The sequence below is a fragment of the Notothenia coriiceps genome, unplaced genomic scaffold (assembly GCF_000735185.1).
Source record: "Notothenia coriiceps isolate Sejong01 unplaced genomic scaffold, NC01 NC01_scaffold00028766, whole genome shotgun sequence".
NCBI classification, from domain to species: Eukaryota; Metazoa; Chordata; class Actinopteri; order Perciformes; family Nototheniidae; genus Notothenia; species Notothenia coriiceps.
The window spans coordinates 7,016-22,798 of record NW_011361467.1 but is presented as its reverse complement, the minus strand read 5'-3'; the positions used below and the strand labels follow the sequence as shown (position 1 = coordinate 22,798).

Here is a 15,783-nt window from a genome sequence, read left to right as displayed (position 1 = left end):
CACACGTCGCTGCTTTACACCATCCTGCCGACAACGCCAAAATGTGACCTGCCCCACCGGGGAGGGGGGGCGGGGGGCTGCGATAGTAAAAGGGGGAATACACGCCTATCAGCCAGACAACGATGACCGGAACAAGAACACTCGTAATAGTCACAGCTGATTTAGGTGAGGTGTGAGTGGGCATTTAAAGTGTATGGGAGATGCTGAACTAGTACAGCTGCGGCATTTTCCTTATATGGAAGGGCCAGCTGACTAAATAAGGGGGGGTGTATTAAAGGGGCAGTGACGGCCCAGCCACGTGAATAAATGATCTGACAGCTAATCCAGAAAACAGTAGCACCGGCTACATGCAATTTGACAAACATTATTAAACACTTAGATTTGATTTTACAGTGAAGATGAAGACAGTCTTCTTTTAAGCACACAATAAATTCTTATTAGTTTACCATACCTAAAATAAGAAGGCAAACCGATTACCTCAAAACAACAAGTTGTAAGTAAAACTAAGTGGAGATTTGTGTTTGACTTAATCGAAGTGGCTAGGGGTTGTGGAAGTTTCCATATTGGGTTATATAATTAAAACACAAGTTAATATAATCAAATATAATTTAGTATAATCCACAATGTAAATTGCATTATATTTCATAAAGCTCTATACTTATATACCAAATGTACACTGTTTGTTAAACTGACTTGAAAGAGTTATATGTTATCACTATATGTGTCACTATTTAGCAGAGGGAAGACACCCTTATTCTACAACAGCCTGCAAACAGAGGCCCCTGACTCAATGGGAAATTACTTTAAAGGTGACCTACCATGCAAAATGCAATTTTGTACGTCTTTTATACATGAATATGTGTCCCCGCAGGGAACTCACCAAGTGTCAGAAAACACAACCCTCTCTATTTTCCTCCATACCCAAATCTCTAAAAAAGGGGCTGCAACGTATCTGATACAGACTGATCCAGATTTGAACACTTTTATGTCGTCACAGAAGTTGCGCTACGGCTATTGGGCCAACTCCACCAATCAGGAGGAGACAGCCACGGACATTGCCGTTCCAAAGCGCTGGAGACGCTGTAGTACATATTTCAGGCCATCAGATGGTGCTGTTCTCACTGAATCCGAGCATGAAAGGCAGTGTTAAATTGAGCGAAATGAGGAATGGCTAAAATGCATGATCTGTTTGGTATTTTGAAAAATGAAAAGTATAAATATGCCTTATATAGGTATGGTCCAACACTATATTATTCAAACATAGCATGATAGGTCCACTTTAAGCTTCAGTTTAGATTTCAAGGCAGGTCTGGACCAGTCCAGTCTCACACCCAGAAGCAATGACACCTCCCCACATATATGGGTATGTTGGTGTGTACTCGCTTTGGCTTCTGTTGGTAGGTTATAAAAACCAGTAGCTGAGAGAGGAAAAAAGGTCTTGGGGGTCTTAAATGGGAATCTCTCCCTAGATCTTATTTGCCCACTTTCATCATGAGGAAATTCCTCTGAAGACATGCAGGGAGTTTTGACGCAGGGGTCTTTATAGGGGGTTTCACCCCCCCCCCTCCCATTTGGATTGGGGTAACCTAAAATAATTATGAGCTCTCCTCTGTTGCTTTAAGGTAAGATTGCACGACTGCCACAAACACAAGCACTTAGGTAGGGCCACGCCCAAATATAGGTATCTATAGATACCCAAAAATATATAGATTAGTAGAGGTAAGACCTTGCCGATCCAGGTGGATCCGAGCCTGGCGGTAAACTTGCATAGACTCAAAAGCTTTTGATAGGTCAATTAGTAGGTCTGATTAAGAGTCAGAGGAAAATTAATACAGACCCACCGACCTCAACAGGGTTTAAATTAATTTAAACTTAAGAATAATGTTTTTATGTCTTGGGTGAGGATCCTTAAATTGACGCAAATTTCCCCTCCGTGGGACTAATAAAGGTATTCTGATTCTGATAAGCTCCATGGTATAAGCATCCAATAGAACATATGTTGTCCTGTTTACTGTTGGTATTAATGCAATGTGCGAATAAAACTCATACTATAATTACTTTTTTATTTATGTATCGTGAATATTAATTGTACAATAGGCTACAGTGAAATTAGAATATAATTGACAAACATTTCCAGCAATTCATGCACATCAAATTAGACAAAACAGCAACTTTGCAATGATGACTTACATGAAACAGGTTTTGAATTCAGATTGGAATCTTTGGCATTACAGAAGCATACAAAAACGAGTAAGCAGAGGTTTAAGGCATTTGTTTGTTTGGAAATACATTATGCTGCAGGATCACGCTCTGCACACATCTGATATCTGCGTATACTGTTTTACGTAAGTGATGCTCATGATTGATCCTGAGATGCGAGTAAATGAGACTTGGTTTTTAAATGTCAAATATGATAGATGATGGCTGAAATTACAACTGCATCATGTAGCAAGTCAAGTTACAAAGAAGTTTCAATATAAAACAAAGAAAAACCTGGTAAACCTGAAATAATAAGAATAAATGAAGTGATCTTGTATCTCATAAATAGATACTGTTTAGTTATATATCTCTTTGGAGGGTTTTTTATGCACCTGGTCCCTTGTAGTATTACATAAAAGTTACTTGAAGAACGGACTGAACTAACATGGTTGATGGCCATTTATGATTTGATGAATACAAATTTAAAGAGGATATTAAGTTACTCTTCTTAATACAAAAACTTCAGACTACAAATCAGAAGCATATCAATAAATTAGTTGTTCAATAACCAATTTAAATATATGATATTTTCTTTATATCTACAGCAACACCAAAGAGTAGGTTACCTAATGTCATCAACTTTTACTGATATGCTCACTTACATTGTACCAAACCAAGTTCTCCAACTGTCTGATCATCTCTGAAGGTTTGTTATGCCAAAAACATGTGGAGACACAAATAATGTTAAACAGGAATATAGGCCATTTGTTATCTATGTATAACAATTGGAGCCATAAAGCCAACACACGGTCAACATTCACACATAGACTGATTGTACTAAAAGAGAAAATCTGTCATGAGATTTTCTATGTGTCGGCTTTTCTTTTTGTAAAAATCGTATAATTGGTCCTGCAGCAAGTTGGAAATACATCTGGAAGATAAGCGTGCAGCTGTTGTCTCACTATGCTATCAACTCAGGCTGGAATGATACACACTTCTGATTGTTACAGTATCACTGCACTATAATGGAGGTAATTGGTTTTCCAATTTACAGTTTGAAAGAGCATAAACATAATTACCTCAAAAATCTAATAGCCCAGCTATAGATCAGTGGATCTAAACATTATGCAGCAACGAAACTAAAAATAATTATTATAAGCCGATACAGTTAAGACTTAAAGATAGGTGCTGTTTAGGATATATCCCTTAAATGATATGATGTTTTTAAAACTCCTTAACACTGACATATTTTCTAAAAAGCCCTTAATCTTGTTTCCTCACAAGAGAAATCACATGCAAAACATTTAATTAATGATATGATAGCCATCTCTTTAAAGGGTAATTATAACTCATTTTACATTTTCAACAATTCACACTTTTTTTTTTAGCCTTCTTCTGTTGTTTTCAAACCTTCTTTATATGGCACAGGAGTGTTGCAGCCGCTCGGGTGGCTAATTTTAAGCAAAGTGAGATGTTGCATTTGAATTTCTGATGCCTTTACACAGATCCTAATATAGGAGTCCATCCAGCAAGAAAAGATAATATCATTTTTATCCCAAAGACAGAATCTGTGTATATGGATGCTGTCAGTGAGGAGAAGACTCTCACACGTGTCCATTCTCGGCTTGGTTAGTTAGTAGTTTTCAGGAAGGAGGCTCCAGGCACTCAGACAACACTTCTTGTTTGTCTGTCATTGAGGATACTTCTGATGGTTGCTCTGTCATGAAACTGGCACTCATCTGGATTTTGACCTTCTCCACCTCGTAGTTATGCATGTATTCGTGAATCAGGTAGTGCTCTCGTTTGAACCGAGCCTTCACAACTGACGGGACGTCCGGGATCATCCACGCCACGAAGAACTTCACCACAAAGACGACGTGCTAAAGAAGGAGAATTATCACACTGTCAGATTAGCATCTGATATGAGCATTTATTTTGCAAGTAAGGAGTGAGAAAAAGCTGTGTTGTCTTACCTCCATTATAATAATAAAGGCCATTTTGGCTGCTAGGATATGCCAAAACTGCATGGTGTGAGTGTATTCCCTCGCGTGGCCTGGAGGGTAACGGTAGTCACGGTACCTGTTCAAAACAACATTATTCAGTCGATAGTGTTTCATTAATGTAATCATGCTGGTACCAGTACATATCAATAAATGCCGAAAAACTCAAAAACGTAACTTATGGCTCCATCAACAGATATAAACACATTTTCTTGGACTAAAGCAAAACATATTTGTTCATACCTGTCAATATGAAGTTAATATGGCTTGCAGTTAGCAAATAATTGCTGATCTATACACAAACACAGAGCCCCGCTATTTATTTGGAATAGTGTGACTCAAATTTTTGGTCTAATATTCACTCACTTTCAAGATCTGAGGAAAATATTTGACTCACCATATAGTGACTAACAATTTCTGTCTGTTTGTTTATCATAGCGTATAGCGGATTTGTCAAACCATTTTCAGTGACAACAATTGCCTAATGCAGCAGGAGAAAAAAACGCTGTGAAACCAAATCAAAACAAAAGTCTGGCAGGCTTTAAACCCAAATCAATGAGTTGAAAGAATAAAAAGCTCCATATTGCTCAGGGGGGAATACAGAGGCTAAAGCTCTACTGAAAGTAAATTACAGCCAGATGCACAACAAGCTCTTTTAGCTCTATTACCTGCAGGTGGAAGTCGTGTTATCAAACCAGTTGCCTCCCTCCTCAGGCATGTTGTCATCGGGTATCTGAGAGATGTTGTATATTGACAGGCTGTTGTTAACGTAGCCACTCATGCTGGCATCTTTACCATAGGCATACAGGAAGACCATACGGGGGATCATGTCGGAAGTAAACGCCATGATGAAAGCCTGGGACAGAAAGGACAAAAGGCTTTCGGTTAAAAGTGACATTTTTTGTTTTTATGGATATTTTACTTCTGAAATCCTTCAACACATTTTACAGATTAGACAAAAAACACATTGAATGGTGAACATTTTGTCTGATAAACATACGCTGCTACATGCCCAACACCTACATTGGTAACAACAGACAGAATGGCCACTGCGTTGAGGATTTCCTGCCACGCTCCAATGTTTCGGGCCTTGGACGCCACCGGTCGTCTAAACTGGGTTGTGAACTTCCAGGAGTCCACCCTGATCTCCAGGATGTTGTTGCACAGAGCCAGGAGCGGAGCCAGAGGAAAAGAGGCCACAAACAAAGTGATGAAACCAAACTGGATCACTGAAAAAAACAGGCAGAGCAGAGAGAGAGTTAGAGGTGGTAAACAGGGAAGAGTAATAACAGGATGGCAAGAAGACAGCACACATTAATCTGGCTCTTCTGTCCAGATATGATATCTGTAATGTAATCAACGTCAGAGAAGTATCTCACCCATCTCCAGGTACTCATAAAACAATCCAAGCTGGCTGAAGTTCAGCAGCCCGTGGTCCTGCTCCCAGCGACTGGAATGGGTCTCAGGATGGTGCCGTCCTTTTCTGTTACTCCACCAGTTACGCATCAGCCTGTTGAGAAGCACATGAAGATAAACATACGTCAAACTGCTGAGACTTTCTGTTGCCAACAAGACATTTTCAGACAAATCAGCACAGGAACAATAATATTTGTAGTTGCAGAAGTCTGCAATTAATTTATGTGCATAGTAACCGGTTGTTATAAAGTTTCCCTATAAGGTTTTTGATAGCTTCTCAGCAGGTTTTATAAATGGTTTTTAGGTAGAGAATCAATACCATGCCATTCAGAGGTAAAACACTTTTGTTTACATATGTGGATGTGTGCATCTGAAGTGGGCAAGCTGCAAAGCAGAACTTATATTGATTTTTTTCTTAGCACTCAAAACATTGATCTTGTTAAAACATTTATAAAATGAATGCACTCGAAATAAACAAAAATACGCTGTTAAATAAAACCTTCATTGAAAGCTATTCTCTTGTTGTGGCTAGTTGCTATTTTTGCAGTGAATAAGTGATTGAGGTGAAAAGTTAAGAGGTGAAAGACTGGGTGGAGGACTCACGGCAGCAGAGCTTCCTGAATGTTCCCCCACAGTTGTTTTCCAGCCATAACAATGACCAGCTGTGTGGTGAGCTCAATCAGACAGCCTCCGGGGTCACACTGGGACAGAAAGAGGTTTCAGTTTACATGACACACTTATTGATGCACTTTCTGTTGGCAGGACTAGATTATGAAGCTTTCCTCACAGGTAAAGACATGTGAATGGTAAGGTTAAGGTTATGGTTAGTTTATTTATATAGCACATATAAGACACAAAGGCAATTTAAAGTGCTTTACATTGTCAATATACACATAATAATCAAGATCAAAATAAATTGAATGAAAAGACAATTCATAGAAATGACTTAAAAGTAGACTTTGTATATACACATAATGCTAATGTAAGTCAATACTGCCTTAACTGCAAACTCCAAATGTTAAGTATACAAAGTCATATTTTTTAACTAGTAATAACAAAAGTAATGTTTTATCAGAGGCAGTAAAACCTACCTCCTCATTCCTTAGTTTGCTCCATTTGCCGAACATATATGAGTAGTCACCAGGATAACCGACAAATTTGCCTTTGAAGAAGGCCACGTAGAAGCACGATGAGTAGTAGTTGACAAACTGGAAGAGGAACATCTTCATGGTCAACCTGTTCTCATACTCCAGGTGGGTCTTTGGGATTTCTGCAGATAGTAGATCAGTGTAAGTAAAGACAAAATTATGACTCTATTGTTCGCTTCTGTTGATTCTGGAAATGTCAGATCAAATCTATTTACCCATGTCAGTGATCCAGACGGCCACCCTCTCATAAAAGAAGTTGAGGATCATGATGATGACAAAGTTGATGCAGGAGGCAGTGACAGAAGTGGCGAGCTGTGGAGTGATGAACCTGCCCACCACCTGGATCTTTCTCATGGGGTCTTTAATGATACTCGCGAAGGCAGCATGAACGGCCAATCTGTACGCTATGACCCCGATTATACAAGCCACAATCAGAGAGATCTGTGGGGAGAAGACAACCATGTAAAGGTGTTGACAGTATGTCAGACTAGAAAGGGACAATTGTTATGTTTTATAGTCAACATAAAGACTCTTAATCATCACTCACCCAGAATATAACGGTGGCAGCGGAGAGACAGAAACGAGCACACTTGCTTGAGATAGGAAGATATGGCTCCATTTCCTGGAAGATTATTATTCAGAATCAGAATACCTTTATTAGTCCCACAGAGGGTACATTTGCATCGTTACAGCAGGAAAGAGCCACAGAGAGCAATATGTAAAAAAAAAGTACTAAGTTATGATATAATAAAAAATATAATAAAAAAACTAAAGTGAAAAAAAATACTTTTCAAAATACAAATCCTGTAACAGTTCTTAGAATTTAGCAGCCAGGTATATATTACACAGTTATTAATGGCATTGTGTTAGAAATAAGTAGCATGGAATCAGTTGTACATAGTATGTTTCATGTTTTCTTTCAAGCACCTGAGTGATCTTGTTGAGTCTCTTGTTGGTGCATCTGATCTCAAACTCGGGTCGGATTTGAAGCTGTTGCTGCTCCTCTTCAAAGTCCACCAAGTCCCACTGGTACTCCAGACGGGCTTGACGCCGTTTCCAGAACTCCAAAAACAGAGTCACTGCCAAATAGATTTGAAAGAAGGAAACAAAAAGGTAAGATCTCAGTTTGTCACCTCTCACAAATATATTTTGCAGTTTAATGAGAAGTCTGATGCTCTGCAAGTGTTTCCATAAATGTTTGTAAACATATCCATTATGATCTGCATCATGTTGCACTGACTAAAAACAGAGATTGGCTGTGTTGAGTTTTAGGAGAGTTTATGTTTATGTTTCAACTGTGAAAACACTTCTTGGCTAACTGCTCCTCATTAGGCCAGTTTTCCATTTGGCCTTCAGTGTGCTGGGTAAGCTTTCCAACAGCTTAGCACATAACAAACTAATTGTGCTGGCATCTTGTTCTGGGCTCAAGCAGTATGGATAGAGGTAGTAGAGGCGAACAAGCTTTGACTGAGAAAATCTGTCTCACAGAAGGGGAACAAATGGGATCTCCTCACAGGTTAAACGCAGTGAAACACTTACCCCAAATCCCCATAAATATGGCAAAGAATACCGTTCCCTCATTATCAAACAGATGGGATTGCTGAAAGAGATAATATGGAAAAATGAGTTTCTCAGTGATATGCTTGGCATAAACAGGGTGACATACTGCTGACCCAGCAGGACATAATCTACTGCAGATATCTGAGTACATTTAAAAGACCAATGTATTAAAATAATGTTTGCAATATACACTTCAAGGTTAATCGCTGTTTTAAAATTGGTGTTCTTTAACATATAAAGTGTAACATTTTACCCAGGATGAGAGACATGTAGAGTTGAGCTTCCAGAAAGGGCACTTTTTATCACAAAGTGGACACATCACGATACTGCCTCCAATGTCGGGGTCACATATTTCTTTGCTACAAGGAGAGAAAAAATAGATCTTTTGCGAAAATATAAATCAGTATATCAATGTAGCATCCAGTATTGATCAGGCCACCATTTCATTGGAATATCAAAATGTGTAAGTATAAAAGTGAATATGATATGGCCAAAAGTATGTTGATACCTTATTTGAATACTTATGTGTACCTTTGGTTTGAGGCTTGACACTAGATGTGATTAAATCTTACATCTTAAACTTTGTGTCCAGACTTCTGGTAAGGCCATTTCCTCTTTCAAAATAATACCCTGTGCACACGGTGAGGTACATCAAGATGTAAAGATCCTAAGTTTGGTTTAAAAGAACTTGACTGGCCTCCATTGAGCCCAGACTTCAACCTGCCATCAATTTCGGGATGAACTGTTCAGGCCTTGTTGTTTAACATCAATAAACCTCACTTGTGCTCTTGTGGATGAATGAGAGCAAATCCAAGCAGCCAGTTTCCATACCGTGTGTAAAGTGTTCCCAGAAAGGTGGAGGCAGTAATAGCAGCAGAGTAATTGAATGGTTTTGTAATGATGATTTAGCAAATAAGTAGTCAACAATTATGATACAAATGATGGGTTTAATATTGAGTTGGTCATATCTTTTTGGTCATATTGTTATCATCTCACCTTGACCTGTTGTCATCATAACTGAGCACTCCATAGGTGAAACATATGACGCCCATGACAGCTGCAAAGAACAGCATCTCTGTGTAGAAGCCCAGCCAGGCGAAGTAGATCCCAATCTTCTCCCCATAGTACTTCCTAAAACCAAAACCACACACTTAACTCTGCAGATAACTTTAAACACGCTTCAGTAAAATAAAGGTTCAATCTTGTTAAAAAACCAAAGATGGCAGCATTCAGGTGTTGCTTGTTTACCGGATGAGGTTGAGAGGCTGCTCCTTGTAAAAGCAGAGGAACCGGGCCCAGTGTTTATACAAGTTGTAACGCTCACTCTCGCATTCAGCATTTCTTGCCCTTTTCCAGTATGGACACTGAAAAGAAAAGAAACAATGCAATATGGGCTCTTGAGTAAAAGTTATTAGAAAATGTAAGAACGAAATCCTTGAAAGAACTTGAATATTCTCTTCGAAAAGAAAAAGAAAAAAAAACGTTGTATTCTATAACATTATAAGCAAGAAACAATAAACATGATGAAAAAATAATGTTGTCCTGTTCAAACTATGCTGATTAATATATATCTGCCCTGGAACGAGAACATTCACAAACAAGTTATACAAATGTACTTCAAATAGATTGAATAATTAAATAGAAGTCACAACACTAGAAGACTGTGTGAATGTATCATTAATGTAATTTAATTGTATCATTAATTAATGTATCAGAATGTAGCATTACCAATTGAATGTGCTACAGAACTGATTCTGTCAGTGACTTTAATTATAATGTGTTAAAATAGTTGTTTCCGGTCCAGGAAGTATAACTTATAAGTAGGCTACTTAAAGTGGACCTATCATGCTATATTTGAAAAATATATTGTAGGGCCATACCTATACAAAACATGTCTGTGAAGTTTTTTTTTCAAAATACCAAACAGAAAAGAAAAGAAAGAGGAGGCGGAGCTAATGCCTGATCAGAATTCTACTGGAAATAAAGTTAAATTTGGTTGTGATAAAACGCCATCCTGTTTAAACCACGTCAAGGATTATTTCTGAAACAGTATGGAGCTCAAATGTTTTTTCTCTTGCAGGTTTACCACAAGGTGAGTTCTTTTTTTATTTCCTGTTTTTAAACACATGTGCTCTACACAGTACAGGTTAGCTCTGAGTGTTGGCGAGGCTTGCTAATGCAAACAAAGATGAGATTACGTCCAAAACACGTCAGGCATTGTTTCTGATAGCAACTTTCTGTGGGTCAGCCGACGTCACAGCGGATGGAAAACGTCACAGCGGATGGAAAACGTCACAGCGGATGGAAATCTGTATCCGCTCGTTGTACACCCGTTTTTAAAAGATTTGGGTACGGAGGAAAAGAGAGAGGGTTTTATTTTCTGACGCTGCGTGAGTTCCCCGACGCACCGGGGACACATATTTATGTATAAAAGACATCACAAAGTGCATTTTGAATGATAGGTCCCCTTTAAATATGGTTGTGGGTTACTTATACATTATTTCAAAAATAATGCGTGTGGAATCTTACATTAAAGTAGATGGACACAAGGGTCTCCCTTTACAAATCTCACAGAATAGAGATGCTAACATAAATGTACATTGATACAGTATGTGTAAACTCTGCATGTGTAGGATTTTTCTTAGTGTCTTACATCATGAAGAGGAAAGGCTGCCGTATACGTCCCATTGCTGAGTAGTCGTTTGATTCCCGTCTTGTCTCTTTCTTTCCGACCCTCTTTGTAGTACGGGCAACGAGCCAGGATGTAGAACACCTTTCAACAAGGACAGGATTCAACAAATGATATACATTTTCTAAATAAACAGTAAAAGCTAAAAACAGGCAAACACCTCTTCATAGCCTCCTAGGGTCAGCCTGTCCAGAATAAGTGTGAGATGTTAAAGCGTTTTTTCATATTTATAAATTAAACACTCACGATTCTGTTTCTTGTGGAAGGTGGGAAGAAGGTATCCTTGTCATTGATAAGGAAGAAGTCGGTCTTGTTCTTGTCGAAGGAGTAGGTAAAGTAGTCCGGTTGTGGGCGCATGATGTGATCTGGCAGACGGAAAGGATGCGAGAGCCACTCCAGGGGGACATCATGACCATGGGGGATATCACTCAATTTGAAGGGAACTTTAATCTTTAAGACATCAGCGTAGGTCGCCAGTACTTCCCATGGAGCATGGATCTTCAGGAAATATGTCTTTTGGTCCTTGGAGTCCTGATAGAAGGACAGATGGAGGAGAGGAACAATACTTAATTTGTCAGTACTTGGTTGTATTATGTGTCTAATACTGAGCCATCCCTTTAAGACTCTTTCTGTATAACATGGTGTGCCTCTGCAAGCTCTCTACTAGGTGGTGCTGTTACTCTGTGGTTGAATTTCTTACTGATTTGTCTTCAGTCTCCAGCTCCAGACCTTGTTTCTCAAGGTTGGCCTCAAACTCCCTCCTCCTCTCCTGTGGATGAACACACAGACAACACAGCGTTAGAGCCACACAGACAAAGTCTCACAGTCTATGATTGTTGTGACATCTACACACCCATACAAGAGCAAATTAACAGAGTCTGATGTATTTCTCTTTGCCTGGTAACTGATTGGTCAAAAGGGGGGCCTGCCTGTCACAAAAGAAGTTTAGGGGACAGTAAATGCCTCTATCAGTGGAAACAGGGGGAGCACACCAATATAACTGACCAAGCTTAATACTGTGTGGGCAGCAGGGATCATATTGATGTTTTAGATATAGCCCTGACCAGTTTTCCAAAAGTCTGGTACTGTGGTAAACATGTGACCCTGGTAAAAATGTCGACTGGCCACATGATCACACAGTGAAAATAATATAAGTAAAACAGGTTTCCTGCATTGCAGTGCTTTTAAGTCACACAAAAAACATATATATATATATACTGTATATACATATTTGAACCGCATTTAAACAAAAAGTATGGCAAACATTAAACTGCATTAACAGGCTAACATTGTAATATAAATAAATACATAACGTCCCTGGACCATTATTAAAAGCAAAGCTAATGGCTACTTTAAGTCGAGGTTAAAAATGTTTCAGAAGCTGCATTTTAGATCTTTGAGCTTTACCTCAGTTTTAAACCAGTGAAACCCAGAGCTGTCTTTTCAGAGATACAATCTAAACTTAACCTATGAGCACAGTGTGATCTTCAGTGTTTGTGAATGTGTGAGTGTGAGCCTGAGAAAGGAGGAGCTGCTCTTAGTGAAATCTCTCTGGATAAAAGAAGGTTGAAAATGTGACACTTTGATTGAGGAGCACCAAGAGAAAACGTTGCCTACATCAGTCATTCAAGACTTTTACTAATGAATTCTCTGTTCTATGACCTTTTCAGAGTGGTGATGATGATGATAGCTAGAACATGCTTAACAAATCGAACAGTCCTCCGCCTTATACATGAAGGCTCTGCAAAAAATAAACACACTTCTAATAAATGTAAAAGACAAGTCAGTCTATGGAAGCCATTGTGGAAACCGGACAACCATTAAATCAGTGATTATAAATAACATAATAAAGCAACGTAATTAGCAAAAATTAATTAGCGCAGTTATAAGGAAACTGGATTCACGTATTGAGTTGCTAACTGAATTACGTTTTTTTGGTCCTGATTTCCTTCCTTCCATATTCTGTATCTCTCATTATATGGTGAAATACTGTAGGATACTTTAAGTTTGTGCTCACAAGCTATTTTACTCATACACTGGCGGCCACAAATGACGTCTGTCTTTGGAATCTCACTTCCTTTTTTTTTTTCAGCTTCATGTGTTCCCGTTCTGGATATATACTGTGTAAGATTGACAATATCACATTTATTCACTCACTGTAAAAATGCTGATAAGTCGTAGTCTGTTCCACTTACCTGTTTCTTTTCTCCATCTTTATCATCCACATAAGACAACACATAGTCTATTCTCCGTACCCCATCCCTGAAGAACACAGTGTCCTTGTTTGGTTGCAACTTTTCTGTCTAAAAAAACAGACACATAATCATATTTTATCTTTCCCGCAGAGTGGGAAGCGAAAGCAAACAGACAATCATAATAATGCAATACTTGAGGTGCTGACAAGGCAAGAAATGAAACTGTTGTAATCTCAATGACAGACATAAAGAGCTCAGACTTTAACACTAAGTGATTTATATTACTATATAGAGAGGGCAAGGCATATTGTGCCCAAAATCATGTCATATTAACATGTTATTTCAGTTATATTAGGCTGGTGACTCCAGTGCATGGGATGGTATTGAAAAGTATTTCAAGAGACTGTTGTTTTCTTTGGGAGAAAAGTTTAGAGGGAGGCCACAATGGCTGCAGAGGAACCACATAAAACAGACATTTATGGACCTGGTACAATCACAGCCTGACATTATACAAAAATAGTTTATTCGGGAGGAGGAATGTACTGGTAATGTTCAAAATCAAATATTATGTTTTACTTCAATGCTAGATATTTCTAGCAACGTTACTTGTCATTAAAAAACAGCACTCTTCCTGGAAATGAGCAAATTACAAGAATGGACAAATATTCTTCAGAGTGGGACGTACTGTAGATCAGATTTTATATATCTACACCATGAAGGGTTAACCACAGCATGGAGTACCACGTGTGGTCAGCAGTTTTCTGAACCCAACCCAGCTTATTTATCAGGCCCTCACATCCACACTGACCCTGTAGCAAGGGCGTGAACGCTGCCCCTTATAGTTTATTCAATCATGTTGTGACCTAATGAGAACATTTAAGAAATACGTGTTTGATTGATTATCACTGAGACATTATGCAGTAAATTATAGTCTCATACATCACAGAAACACAATATAATCAGTGTTATTAATTAAGAAGGATAAAGTATCTGCTTGTTGGGTTGAGTGTATCGCTGAGGGCCCACCAGACTGACCACAGGCTGCTGTTTGGGCAGTGAAGTTTATTTCTGTCACACTGTTCGAGACATGAGAGCAGCTTTTGTGAGAGACAAAGGTCTTGTGACTCAGCGATGAGAGCAGAGAGTCAACAAAGGGTCAGTCATAAACATAAACACTGGGATAAGCAATATTGTGCCTACAAAGAAACACAAGCTTTGAAAATATAACAACATTTCTAAAACTGCTGCCTGTAATCTTACACAAGACTGTTTATCAGATTGTAGCAGAAAAATAATAATTCAAGAATGTAATAATCCAAGGAACAATTTGGGGAATTATATATTCACTTTATTGCAGAGAGTTGTATACTGCTATTTAGTTAATACATGAAATATAAAGCTACAACAAGCAAGTAGTGTTCTTCAGCACAAAGACAGGAAAAAGGTTGAGAAACAATCAGTCATTGTACTGATTATACAAACAATATTTAACATGTTTGCAATGTGTTTCCCTTGATATCAAATGAGCGATTTGCAAGCGTATTGACACACCAACAAACACACAGGAACTTACCTCTGCATGCCCAGGCAGTGTCGCTCTTTCAGATAATGAACTCACACTATTGCCACCATTTTCATCTGCAAAAGAAAAAAGAAATTGTACTACTGTATCTTTGTTATATATTGACTGAATAAAAAAACACAAACAATGCATTAAGCACAGGAAAAATAGAAAATAAGACAATCGAGTGAAGTAATAATACAAACACCTAGCATAATTATTGTTTATGTTTGAGTGAATGTGGCATGTTTGAACAGCAAAAAAATTATAATGGAACCATGATTGTTCCTTAAGATCGGACAGTTCAGTTTAGAATGGTCTAACAAAATAAATATACACGTTTTATGTTCAATAAGCTTGAATTGTCTGTCTGCATTATCCTTCTATATATTTCTATATCAATGTTATTATACAGTATATAGCACAGTCAGTGGATGGCTAAGTGATCAGTAGCATCCAAACTCAAACAGTCAATCAATCAATGTATACATATTCACAAAGTTGCAGGTGTATTGAAGATGCAAGTAGAACAGCATTTAATCATCTGTTTCACCTTCCTGTTTACATGCATCCACACCCATGTAAGGAGGGGCAAAAACAGCTCAATACATAATGTAAACATTTTAATTGTTTGCTAGTTGAAATATTTTCCCTAGCCTACCAAGTATTTGTATTCTCTCCCACCTACATCCCAGACATTTGGCTAAGCTAGGTTAATCTCTGTTTATATCCATGCAGGATATGTGGTGTACAGGATAATAATAGGAAGGTTCAGTCAAAACCAAATTATCCCTTTAAGAGTAATGAGCCGGCCAGTAATTGGGATGGCCACGCATGCTTCTAAGACTACTCAATCTAAGAGCGGCCAATATAAATCAGCAGACTCTTGCCATATTGGTAAGCATTTATATGAACCGAGAGTGGGATGATGGCCACAAAAGCAGCCGCACAAACAAACACACACACACACACACACACACACACACACACACACACACACACACACACACACACA

At 38.4% G+C, this 15,783-nt stretch overlaps 1 protein-coding gene across 1 annotated transcript in view; it reads right to left on the bottom strand.

Moving 5' to 3' along the window:
- Positions 1–2,063: 2,063 nt before the first annotated feature.
- Positions 2,064–15,783, bottom strand: part of LOC104958344 (anoctamin-5-like) — a 19,789-nt gene continuing 6,069 nt past the window's right edge. Inside the window, exons 2-20 of the mRNA XM_010786062.1 lie at positions 14,781–14,845; positions 13,208–13,315; positions 11,713–11,781; positions 11,259–11,543; positions 10,977–11,096; positions 9,572–9,687; positions 9,320–9,454; positions 8,577–8,682; positions 8,303–8,363; positions 7,691–7,842; positions 7,311–7,385; positions 6,979–7,204; positions 6,707–6,885; positions 6,219–6,316; positions 5,579–5,709; positions 5,223–5,428; positions 4,868–5,055; positions 4,173–4,278; positions 2,064–4,079 (exon numbers count right to left, since the gene is read on the bottom strand). Of these exons, the coding sequence (XP_010784364.1) occupies positions 3,843–4,079; positions 4,173–4,278; positions 4,868–5,055; positions 5,223–5,428; positions 5,579–5,709; positions 6,219–6,316; positions 6,707–6,885; positions 6,979–7,204; positions 7,311–7,385; positions 7,691–7,842; positions 8,303–8,363; positions 8,577–8,682; positions 9,320–9,454; positions 9,572–9,687; positions 10,977–11,096; positions 11,259–11,543; positions 11,713–11,781; positions 13,208–13,315; positions 14,781–14,845 (2,663 nt within the window). The 3' untranslated portion in view covers positions 2,064–3,842. The remainder of the gene's footprint in view (positions 4,080–4,172; positions 4,279–4,867; positions 5,056–5,222; positions 5,429–5,578; positions 5,710–6,218; positions 6,317–6,706; positions 6,886–6,978; positions 7,205–7,310; positions 7,386–7,690; positions 7,843–8,302; positions 8,364–8,576; positions 8,683–9,319; positions 9,455–9,571; positions 9,688–10,976; positions 11,097–11,258; positions 11,544–11,712; positions 11,782–13,207; positions 13,316–14,780; positions 14,846–15,783) is intronic.